Genomic DNA, 12,657 nt, shown 5'->3' with positions numbered 1-12,657 from the left:
TAAGATTTTATTTTATTTGAGAGAGAGAGAAAGTGAGTGAGCACACACAAGTGGGGGGAGGGGCAGAGGGAGAGGGACAAGCAGACTCCCCGCTGAGCAGGGAGCCTGACATGGGCCTCGATTCCAGGACCCTGGGATCATGACCTGAGCCCAAGGCAGATGCTTAACTGACTGAGCCCACGGAGGCGCCCCAGTATATTTTATTCTTTAGAGGGATATCTATTTTGTGCTTATTAACTTTTTAATGTCTCCCTTCTCCATCAATCTTTGTTATTACTAGAAAACCTCAGTACAGATCTGGAAGTCTGGATGGCAGTGCTTTTATTCTTCTAGCCAGGTTTCTCACCTTGCTTTGGAAGTTTCCCTTTCCATTTTCCCATTTTAGGGCCTGTGTGAAAACGATCTTTTGTCATGGTGCCAACTCCTGCAAGGTGGGACAAAAACCAATCTGGAGTCCATTTAAAGTGGAACAAGTGTTACCTAACTTTATTGTACATACACCTTTATTTTTTGTGAGCAATTTGTTAATATTCTTTTTTTGAATTTTTTCATGGCATTTAATATTGGTATTTTTAAAAAAGAAGTATGTGATTTCCAATACAGTTTCCCCTAAATGTTTTCTCTATGATAGGACTTGGGCATCGAATTGTTGAATGTACTACATCGAGTAATTTTGACCCGAGAATCACCTTCTATTCAATTGGCTTCACTTGAAGTGGTAAGACAGATTATCTGTGCAGCTCAGGAACATGTCAAGGAGAAAAGACGAAGTGCAGAAGGTGAATGTTAACCCATAATGCAAAATTAATCATATTATAATCACATTAATCAGCATTACTTTTTAGAAGTATTCTTACATGTCTATGTTGTTCTGATAATGTTTTGTGTGTAGTAAAAATGAAACCTCTCTAGGTATGGTTTTAAGTCCTTTTATCCACCTCTGCATGTTAGCTTGGATTTTGTTAGTAGCTAAGGTATTCCTTGGGAAAATGAGAATATTAACAAAATGCTGGAAGGGGAGAAAAAATCCTTTATACTGGTTAAGTACTTACTTTAGCTATGAGTGTTTACCAATGTACATGGAAGAACTACTGACAGGTTTTTTTTAAGTTTTCTTTATTTAAGTAATCCCTACACCCAGCGTTGGGGCTCAAACTCACAATCCAGAAATCAAGAGTTTTATGCTCCACCTATGGAGGCAGCAAGTACCCCATAACTACTGACTATTTTTTAATGACTTATGTTTTGCAAAGTGATTAAATTGCTTGTTTATAAGTCTAATTTGGTATTGATGAGTTTATCATTTAATATTACATTTGACTACATATACCAGAAAACTCAATCTGACAGTGGATTTAAAACACAAGGTCTTGTTCTGTCATCTAAAAGAAGTCCCAGAGGCAGGCAGTCCTGAACAGGCATGGCAGTTTCTTAAAAAACATTAGGGACCTCGGTTCATATCTTTCTGCCCACCATTATCGATACTTAAGAGTACAAGGTAGGCACTGGAGCTGGACCTATCAGGTTCACATTCTTTTTTTTTTTTTTTCTTTTTTTAAGATTATATTTATTTGAGAGAGCGAGCAAGCACAGAGGGAGAAGGAGAAGCAGGAGAGCAAGAAGCCTGATGTGGGGCTCAATCCCAGGACCCTGGGATCATGACCTGAGCCAAAGGCAGACGCCCAACTGAGCCATCCAGGCGCCCCTCAGGTTCACATTCTTAACAGCAAGGTGTTAACCAGACAATATTTTAAAGCTGAGAGGGTTACCAAGGATTTCTTTTGATCTACTGCAATAGGTAGTCATAATAAAGACAACTCCTTTTACCTCCATAACTTTATCTTTCATTCTTTAACACCCAAGACTTCAGCCATTTATTTAAATGTTTTACCTACAACAGGGGCACCTGGGTGGCTCAGTCGTTAGGTGACTGCCTTCGGCTCAGGTCATGATCCCAGGGTCCTGGGATCGAGCCCCACATCGGGCTCCCTGCTTGGCGGAAAGCCTGCTTCTCCCTCTCCCACTCCCCCTGCTTGTGTTCCCTCTCTCACTGTCTCTCTCTCTCTGTCCGTCAATTAAATAAATAAAATCTTTAAAAAGAAATGTTTTACCGGGGCGCCTGGGTGGCTCAGTCGTTAAGCGTCTGCCTTCGGCTCAGGTCATGATCCCGGGGTCCTGGGATCGAGCCCCGCATCGGGCTCCCTGCTCGGCGGGAAGCCTGCTTCTCCCTCTCCCACTCCCCCTGCTTGTGTTCCCTCTCTCGCTGTGTCTCTCTCAAATAAATCTTTAAAAAAAAAAAAAAAAAGAAAAGAAATGTTTTACCTACAACAGAAATGGACTTAAATTGCCATCTACCCAAACCAAAGCAAACACGAAGTGTTTATTCAACACTGTTCTTTCTGTCTTTTAGTTGATGATGGGGCTGCCGAAAAGGAAACCCTGCCAGAGTTTGGAGAGGGCAAGGACACAGGAGGACTTGTGCCTGGGAAATCTTTGGTTTTTGCAACACTGGAATTGTGTGTATGCATTCTAGTTAGACAGCTTCCAGAACTAAATCCTAAATTGACAGGTAGCCCAGGAGTAAAAGCTACGAAGCCACAGGTGCTATCAGAAGATGGAAGTAGATTGGTGTCAGCTGCGTTAGTCATCCTCTCTGAACTTCCTGCTGTGTGCTCTCCTGAAGGTATGCTGTGGTATTTGACTGCTTTCCTTGACCTGGAGGGAGAGAAATGGTTATAGTAAATAAAGGAGATAATGGTTGCCAATCCTTTTCTCATTAAACTAATGCTGCCTCAAAGGTTTGGTGGGTAATGTTTTTAATCCTTTAAGATTAACATCACATTTTAGTAATTTGTTTTACTGAAAAGGTGAAGGTAAATAGAGAGATACCATGTACTATCAACAGATAATGCTCTTTTTTGGTTGACAGTATTTTTAACCTGTCAGTGGTAGTGATTTAGCTCTTGAGCATTTTTTGATATAAAATACCTAATGGACTGTTCCTCTCTTGGTGATGGCAGAGTTCGTCATCAGTTTGGAATCAAGTCCATACTTCTAATAGAGCATTTGAGGCTCCAGAGGGCTCTGCTGAGTCACTACCTCCTCCTGATTCCTTCTGTGTGAATCTTTAACCTACGAGCCTTCATGCTTATCCCTATTGTCCATGGTATTACTTGATCTGACGTGGCCCATACCGTCTCTCCTTTTTAAAATTTTGCCTTTCTGGGGCGCCTGGGTGGCTCAGTCGTTGAGCATCTGCCTTCGGCTCAGGTCATGCTCCCGGGGTCCAGGAATCAAGCCCGGCGTTGAGCTCCCTGCTCCGCGGGGGGCCTGCTTCTCCCTCTCCCACTCCCCCTGCTTGTGATCCCTCTCTCGCTGTGTCTCTCTCTGTCAAATAAATAAATAAAATCTTTTAAAAAAATAAAATAAAATTTTGCCTTCCTTTGAAGTTCATATCCAGGGGGCGCCTGGGTGGTTCAGTCCTTAAGCGTCTGCCTTCGGCTCTGGTCATGATCCCAGGGTCCTGGAATCGAGCCCCGCATTGGGCTCTCTGCTCAGCGGAAAGCCTGCTTCTCCCTCTCCCACTCCCCCTGCTTGTGTTCCCTCTCTCGTTGTCTCTCTCTGTCAAATAAATAAATAAAATCTTCAAAAAAAAAAAAAATGAAGTTCATATCCAGGCCTATGTTATCTGTAAATGCTTCCCTAAAAACTCTAGCTCATAAAGAGTTGTTTTTTCATGTGTGCATGCATATATCTGTGCGTATAATGTTGCTTCTATATGTAAATAGGTTTTATGCATCATACAGAGGCATTATCTGTAATTTGTTATTACATATCAAAAATATAAACATATATACAAGCAAATATGTCTTGTTTCCAATGAAATACTGTATCCTTTAGGAAGTTTAGTACATAATAGATACTCCATACTTAATAGATTCTTACTTGATAAGCATATTTTTGCTTTAAAAATGTCTTGACCAATATATGTGCTATCTTTTAACATGATTTTCAGCTTTCATTTGAATTAAAACCTATATTCCTTATTCTCACATACTGCCTTGCAGCAAGAATGGCAGAAAAAGTGACTAGCAGAAGATTTGGGACAAAAATACACCGTGAGAGTTTTGCTGAGTAGCCTCTGGGAGCATTAAATTTACCATTTTAGTTTTAGTCTCTCATTTTAAACATAACTGACTTTTCAACTCCTTAGTGGCTATGAAATTTTTAATAATTTATACTGAGTGGATTGCTACAAATTCCTTAGAAAAAAGTTCGATATAAAATAAATTCAAGTAGATAGTAGTAATGGTTGTACAGCATTGTGAATGTACTTAATGCCACTGAATTGTACACTTTCAAATGGTTAAAATTAATAAATTTTGTGTTGTCTATATTTTATCACACTAAAAAATAAATAAAAATAAATTGACCATTTGTCAGCTACCAAATAAAATAAGACACCAAAAGATACAAAAAATACTGTGACACAATTTAAATAACATTTCAGTTATAACCAAAATTTAATGCAGTCTTAAAAATCTTAACGCTACCTAAATTATATTAATAGTTATAATCCTTTATGAAAAATGTCTTAAAAGCTAGAAATTTTTGACATTGTCTTACTCATCTATGATTTCTTTTTAGGAACTATATGTATAGACTGAAACATAAAGTGTTTTTAAAAATGTGTCTTACAGGAAGCATCTCAATTCTCCCTACTATATTGTACCTTACAATTGGGGTCCTCAGAGAAACTGCTGTGAAGTTACCTGGGGGCCAGTTATCTTCAACTGTTGCAGCTTCCCTACAGGCTCTGAAAGGAATATTGTCTTCTCCCATGGCCAGAGCAGAAAAGAGTCACACTGCTTGGACTGACCTCCTCCGTAGTGCTTTAACAACAATACTTGACTGTTGGGATCCAGGTAATTAAGGCTGTTTGGAAGCAATTGTTTAGTTTGTTCTAAAAAGCAAGAGGAACATTTTCTTGAGAATAAGCTGTTTAATTGATCGTATTTGGCATTCTCACCTAGTGGGGCCCATATTCACTGCATATGTGTTCAGAGAATATATATAAAGTAGATAGAAACATATATGTTCTCATTTTAGTATCTTTACTCTTTATTACAGTTAAATGACTGGCAGCCTGTATATTAAGTTGACAGTGAGAGACCTTCAATTATAATATTAGTTTACGAATATAGTATGATCCATAACTAGCTGACAGAACCTTTTAATGCACACAGTATATAAAAAAGTGCATAAGTTATGCATTAAAAATCTAAAATAAAATTGTTGGGTTTATATCCTCATTCCATCACTTACTAGCTAACTGACTAGCTAAGTTACTCAACTTCTCTGAGCCTTAGTTTTCTCATTAACAAAATAAGGGTATTGTGTTGTAGGAAATTGTTAGAGCAGTAACATAACATATGGAAAGCATCTATTAATAAATGATAGCCAGTATTATGTTCAATATCCATTAAAATTTGTTTTTCTCTTATTACTGTTATAGTTTCCATTTTCAACATAATGTCATGGTGATTGTAAAAAGTCCTTAGACGTATTATAGATTATCCCTGCCTTGTTCTGTTTATAAATGTCACAGTTCACCATATTCTCTTTCATATGGTATATAGGTTTCAATTGAATTCAGCATTTATTGACCACCTACTTTGTGCCTAAAGATGAGTCTGGTATCTATAAATTGTTATATGATTAATATCATAAAGTACTCCTTGAAAGCAACAGTGATGTCTTAATTATCACCACATTTCTAAATATAGCAAAAAGACCGATTAAAAAATTAGAGTAATCCACTCTGAGTGAATCAGGCAGAGTGTAACAGATAAGGTTCTCTGGAAGCTCTTGCTGAGATGGAGTTTAAGGAACAACATCTGTGAAGGAAGTAGGGGAAAGTAGTATTGGCAGAAGAGGAAGTCGGACTCCAATGCAAGCCCCCAACAATTGGGAGCTCTGCCGATTGCCCATATGAGTGCCTCACATAGGCTTGTACTTTATTATCCTCAGACGTGGGCTACCACAGGAAGGATGTGATCTCAGTCAAGGCAACTCTAGCTAAGGCCAACCCTAAGGGAGCTAAGCTGACCATACTCCCACAGCTGGGTAGCACCTTCCCCCATGAAGGGGATCTCAGTGGTACAGCTCTATATCTACCACAAGAGGCTTCTCAGAAGAGTCGATTTCTTATAGAATCAGAAAGCATTTTCCACATGGACATCATAGAAATGGGTTCTAGGCACATTTCGATTACACAGCTGTAGACCTAAATAATACGGTATATTTGGGGACAGCAAGTAGAATAATGAAAGGATGTGGGGTTAGAAGAAGAGGCGGAGGAGGGTGATGAACAGTGATTATTAAAGAGATGAAGTTGGATGGTACATGGGGCCAGATTATGGAGGTTTGCATGGTTTGTAATTTGGACTGCTTTTAATATGCATTTGGAATCACTAAAGGGTTTTAAGAAGGGGAGTAAAGTGATAGGATTTGCATTTCTGAAGAATCACTGTGACAGCTATAGAAAAAAAAAAACAAAGATTCTTGGAGGTAAGATAGTAATGTAAGGATAAAGAGTAAAATGTTAAAAATAAAATCTTAAGCATGTATATTAACAGAATTTACTGATAGTTTGGTTTAAGAATTGAAAGAGTACATTGACTGAGCACTCATAGTGCCATTAACAAATTCCAAAGTGAACATTTTCAGGGGAATGTAATGAGTTGAGTTTGAAATGCCTTTCAGATAATCAAGTGGAGCATAATATGTAGAGGTCTGGAGTTCAAGTAATCCGAGCTAGAGATGATTTTAGACTATGTGTATTGGAGAGTTATCAGTGTAACCTATGGGATGGATAAAATCACCCAAATTGAGTTTATGGAGCAAGATGGAGGAGATGCAGGAGAGAATACAGTCACAGAAGCCAAAGAAAAGAGTTTTTTTTAATGGTGAGAGCTTGGTCAACAGTGTAAATGGAAGGTAAGGAAAGTAAGGATAGACTCCTGTTGACAAGACGAAAGCTGAAGGAAAGTATAGGGGCAAGGAATTTTTTTAAGATAAGACTCTAGCATGAGTTTGTGCTTATGGGGAAAAAAAGGTAGAGATGAGATTGGAGTTGGAAATATTAGGGAGGGAAGCAATATCCCCTTCTAAGCAGGAAGAAATAAAATTCATAGTACATTTAGAAGGATTAACCTCTGCCAGTGGGAGGGAAGAAAAGGAGGTAGAGATGGGAAGTAATAAGTGTAAGTTTTTATGATGGGAGTTACAAAGAGCTTGCCTCTTCCATCACACACCACAAATATGTTTTTTGTTTATCAGAGAATGAGGTTAGGACAGTGAGGATTTAGACTAGCTACTGAGAGAAATTAAAGCAGGAGCTGATGATCACAGGGAAACCATTTTCTGTGTAACAAATTGCCTGAAAACTTAGCGATTTAAAACAACAAACATTTATTATCTGATAGTTTATGGGTCAGAAATTTGGAGCACCATACGTGGGTGGTTCTCCCTCATGAGGTTACTGTTAAGATGTTGGCCAGGGCTGCAGCCAGAAGATCCATTCCCAAGATGACTCACTCATGGCTGTTGGAAGAGTCTTCAGTCTCTTGCTGGCTATTAGCAGGAGGCTTTGCTTCCTCACCACAGAGGCCTCTCCGTGGGGCTAATGCTAAGGGAATCTTGCATTTATGCTAGGTAAAAGAGGATAGGAAAAAGGGAGTTTAGGGAGGGGTATGGGGAATAGGGAATTTTAGAAGAAATGGAGAAGAGGAACCCAGGAGAGCTTTATCCTACTGAAAATAAAAAGACATTTTTACTAAACAGACTAGCTGACTATGTTGCAGTTTCAAGTTGTCATGAATGACTGAAAATAACAACTGTTTGGGAAGCAATATAGCATCATGATTAACAGTATGCTCTCTGGAATCAAACTATCTGCCTTACTAATTGTGTGACTTGGGCAAATGACTAAATTTCTGTTCCTCATCCATAAAATGGAAGAAATAAGAGTACCCATCTCATGGTGCTGTTATGTGGATAAAATATTTAATATATATATAAAGTACTTATAATAATGCTGTCATCATTTTAAATGTTGACCCATGTACCTTTTACTTTAAAATTATTCAAATTATTTTTATAAAATCGCACTCATCCATAATATTTTGCTTTCATTACTGTTATTGTTTCATTATTATCTCTCAAGCCTCAGTTAAGATATTAATCTCCTCAAGGCTTTCTCTGACCACCCAGTGTAGCAACTCCTGGGTTGCTTTCTTTTATTTTCTTTTTTTTTTTAAACTTCATTTACTTATTTGGGGTACCTGGGTGGCTTAGTCACTTAGGTGTCTGACTCTTGATCTCTTAGCTCAGGTGTTGATCTCAAGGTTGTGAGTTCAATTCCCACATTGGGCTCCAATGCTGGGTATGGAGCCTACTTAAAAAAAAAAAGTTTATTATTTAAGAATCTCTGCACCCAACATGGGGCTCGAATTCATGACCCTGATATCAAGTGTCACATGCTCTACCAGCTGAGCCAGCCAGGAGCCCCAACTTTGATCTTTTAATGTATTTTTTATATTCATAGATCTTGTGACTAACTGAAATTAAATTCTTTATTTACTTCCTGGTGTACAGTATATCTTCTGTAACTCATATTCTCAGTGCCAGAAAGAGTGCTGTTTCTTAAATATTTGTTGAATGAATGTTAGCAAAGCTATTATCTCGATCCCTGTATATCATTTCTTCATAAGTAGTAATCCATTCTTACATAGTTTCATGAGTCAAATTTGTCACCCCTTTTCCTTTTCAAATAAAATTGAGTTTTCACAGCAGGTTCATTAAAATTATTGAATGAGATTATGAAGGTAAATATGGGAGGAAATGAAGGAGAATTATATCTAATAGAAAATTCCTTCAAATGATTGTGGCCCATGCGGTATTTTCAGGTTTTTTTGTACTGTTAAAAAGTGGTATGTAGCAAAGCATTAAGGTGTTTTCACTTGACACTTGTATTATCAAAATATGAATACCTTAATCTTAGAAAAATCAGTTGTACATGCATTTCTGATTTGTTCCACAACAAAAATGATACTATAATAGCTAACATGTGTTGACCATATGTGCAACATACTATTCAAATGCCTTACATGAATAACTCATTTAATCCTCATAACTTTATAAATGCAAGTACTGTTAATATTTTCATTTTATAAATGAGAAAACTAAAAATGAGGTTCAATGTCCAAGGTCACACAACTAGGAAATGTATATTCCTAGTAAATATACATATATATTTACTGATGTCTATCTGTAAAGAATATAATTACTTTGGTAATTTTTGGCTGTAGAATTACTTACAATGTACATTTTAAAACCTACAACATTTGCCAGGATTCTTAAAATCAGTCCATTAGTGTTTTGTCTGTAACTGTTGTGTACATAAAAATTGTTGCTGTCAAACTAGAGGCATCTTCACACAGATACATAAAACAATAAATACGGCAATCTTGAGATGTTTCTCATAGATCATTTCTCTTTAGTAGATGGAACACATCAAGAACTTGATGAAATCAGTCTGCTTACTGCTATCACAGTATTTATTTTATCTACCAGTCCAGAAGTTACTACCATCCCATGCCTTCAGAAGCGCTGTATTGAGAAATTTAAGGCTACTCTTGAGATAAAAGATCCTGTGGTAAGTGTCTTTAGTAGAGAGATGTTTGTAATAGGAATATGTTTAGGCTTTTCTAAAATTTTTCTTTGTGATTTTATTGGCTTCAACAAGAAGTACCAGACTAAATTTTTTATTTTTAGGTTTGGAGCAATTTGTATTCTTAGGGTGACAAAGCCAAATGATAATGGTCTTACTCTTTGGCCCCAAGGATAGAGCATAGCTGGAGAAAGATAAAGGAAATGTTTAAGAAACAAAAAACAAACAAAACAAACCTTAATTTGAAATAGGGACATTTTAAAATTGATATATGTCTAGAACTTACAAGGGATATTTAGTAAGATACTTTGTTTTTGTTTTTTTAAAGATTTTATTCATTTATTTATTTTAGAGAGAGCCTGCATGCAAGCGGGGGAGGGAGAGGGAGAAGCAGACTCCGCATTGAGCGTGGAGCCTGATGTGGGGCTCAGTCTTATGACCCTGAGATCGTGATCTGAGCCAAAATCAAGAGTTGGACACTCAACTGACTGAACCACCCAGGCGCCCCTTAATAAGATACTTTGTAGCTTATTATAGTGGATTTCCTAAAAAAGAGACTTCACATGCCTTTGAGAATATGATATGAAATAATGGGACCCATCCCAAAAACCGTACACACAAGATAATCTCATTCCTTTATGACCCGTTCATTTGCTAAATTAACATCCTGTTCCCTTTATGCACTGAAGAATGAGTTGGTCAGAAAGACTTAATTAACAATTAGATTCGGGGGAAATCTGTCAATAATATCAAAAGGTTTTAAAACATTTCATCAAATAGTAGTAGGACTATAGGTCACTGTGAAAAATACTTAGTTATCCATTTAACCAGACGGACAGTTAAAGATTTCATGGGTAATACAGAAAGTTACATAGTTTAAAAAACAAACAAAACTTAGTTCTTTCAATAGAGAACATTCAGCTTTCCTTAGTAATCAAAGACTTGATAAAGACAACATGAAACATGGGAAATTATTTTGATAAAATGCAGAATCTTTATTTTCTAGGTAGATTATTTTAATAAGGCAAAGAAAAACCTTTTATAATCTTTTATCAGGAGCAGACCAATAATCCAAGAAAACTTTGTCCATTTAACAGAGAGAAAGCCAAATTCTAATTTTGTACCAGTGTATTTAAAGTTCATTTTCTTGGGGCGCCTGGGTGGCTCAGTCGTTAAGCGTCTGCCTTCGGCTCAGGTCATGGTCACAGGGTCCTGGGTGGGATCGAGCCCCGCATCAAGCTCCCTGCTCAGCAGGAAGTCTGCTTCTCCCTCTCCCACTCCCCCTGCTTGTGTTCCCTCTCTCGCTGTGTCTCTCTCTGTCAAATAAATAAATCTTAAAAAAAAAAAAGTTCATTTTCTTTTTTTACTTTTAAATGAATTTATTCTAATCTTAGGCAGCTTGACCATGAGTAAAATTCCTTTCCCAAAATCCCTTTCCACAAACCTTCTACAACTTTCTTTTGTACTTTTGGCTCTTGTCCTCTGTCTTTCCCCTTTCCCATCCTGAAATAACCAGCCTCACTTTAGGACAAAATTACTTTCTTTTCCCGCAACAAAATTGCATCATCTGCATCCCTCATTCTTTCTCTTAACTGAAAACATACATTCTACTTTGCTAGGATACAGAGATGATTCTGTTATCGATCGATGGATCATAGCCGCTAACTCAGGAAACAAGTGGTTAAGCCCTGGCACGCTGCTGAGGCCAGCTGCTCCATCCCTAGGAATCCCAAGGGGGCTGGACAAATCAAATGCATAGCTCCTGGCTGGGTTTGCCACCACTGTTACCAAACAAACTCAGATAAACTAATCGTAGGAGAAGCCAATCACTCGAGACAAGGGTTTGGAAAAGAGAACTGGAGAGCTTTATTTGGGGGGCCAGCAGCCAGGGGAGGTGGCTCAAGCCTTAACAACTGACCTCTCTGCCAGCAAATGAACACCTAGAGTTTGATAGGGAGAGGTTCGGGGGATTCATGCAAGAGCAGGCAGCACTGATCATGGGAAGTGTGTTCAGCAAATGATCATGGGCAGGGAAGGGTACGGGATGTGGTCTTCTAGGCATTCCGTTGCTATCAGGGCTTTTCTGGCCTGGTAGTTGGAATGTTCAGGTCATTGCAAAACGTCTTCCGTCAATGCCTCAAGAAAATATGATAAGAAAGAACAACAGTGATTTTCAGATAGGGCATGAGTTAAGCAGTCTTGTCTATTTCTGGTCTTAACTATTGGGGCCTATTGTTGAGCTAGAGGGCTTGCTGACAAATACTTCTAGTAGTTTCATTACATACATGAAAATTTTTAACCCTTAGAAACCTTAATTTCTTTTAAGATTTATTTATTTACTTTTAAGATTTTATTTATTTGAGAGGCAGAGCATGAACAGGGGGTGGGGGCAGAAGGCAAGGGACAAGCAGACTCCCCATTGAGCAAGGAGCCCCACACAGGGCTCAGTCCCAGGACCCTGGGATCACAACCCGAGCCAAAGGCAGACACTTAACCAACTGAGCCACCCACGCACCCCTTATTTATTTATTTTAGAGAGAGCGAGCGTGTGGTGGGGGAAGAGGGGCAGACGGAGAAAGAGTCTCATGCAGACTGTGCACCAAGCGTGGAGCCTCACCCAGGACTCAATTCCATAACCCTGAGATCATGAACTGAGCCGAAACCGAGTCAGACCCTCAACCGACTCCACCACCCAGGCGCCCCAGAAACCTTAATTTCTAATGGAAAACTGTGAACTGTTAAACCAACATTCTTGAGATTGACAAATTTATGAATACATTTTGTAATTTCTAAAAATATATTTTTCCTCAGTATATTTTTTGGTAGGGAACCAAACATGTTTACTAACAGACCCAACTATCTTAAGTTTCTTAGTAATAAACCAAAAATAGATAAACCTATGTTGAGTAATTAATGTTTCAGTT

The 12,657-nt window shown here is 38.2% G+C and overlaps 1 protein-coding gene across 9 annotated transcripts in view; it reads left to right on the top strand.

Moving 5' to 3' along the window:
- HEATR5A (HEAT repeat containing 5A) overlaps positions 1-12,657 on the top strand; it is a 108,713-nt gene that overhangs the window by 88,702 nt on the left and 7,354 nt on the right. For 7 of the 9 annotated variants that reach the window (XM_032404890.1, XM_032404886.1, XM_032404889.1 and 4 more), the window contains 4 exons: positions 632-779; positions 2,411-2,683; positions 4,701-4,925; positions 9,564-9,718. In XM_032404890.1, the coding sequence (XP_032260781.1) occupies positions 632-779; positions 2,411-2,683; positions 4,701-4,925; positions 9,564-9,718 (801 nt within the window). The remainder of the gene's footprint in view (positions 1-631; positions 780-2,410; positions 2,684-4,700; positions 4,926-9,563; positions 9,719-12,657) is intronic. The other 2 variants (XM_032404885.1, XM_032404891.1) reach the window with 2 other exon arrangements.

Source organism: Phoca vitulina, unplaced genomic scaffold (genome assembly GCF_004348235.1).
Source record: "Phoca vitulina isolate PV1807 unplaced genomic scaffold, GSC_HSeal_1.0 scaffold7, whole genome shotgun sequence".
NCBI classification, from domain to species: domain Eukaryota; kingdom Metazoa; phylum Chordata; class Mammalia; order Carnivora; family Phocidae; genus Phoca; species Phoca vitulina.
The sequence above is the reverse complement of the archived record's forward strand: the minus strand, read 5'-3'. Positions and strand labels throughout refer to the sequence as shown.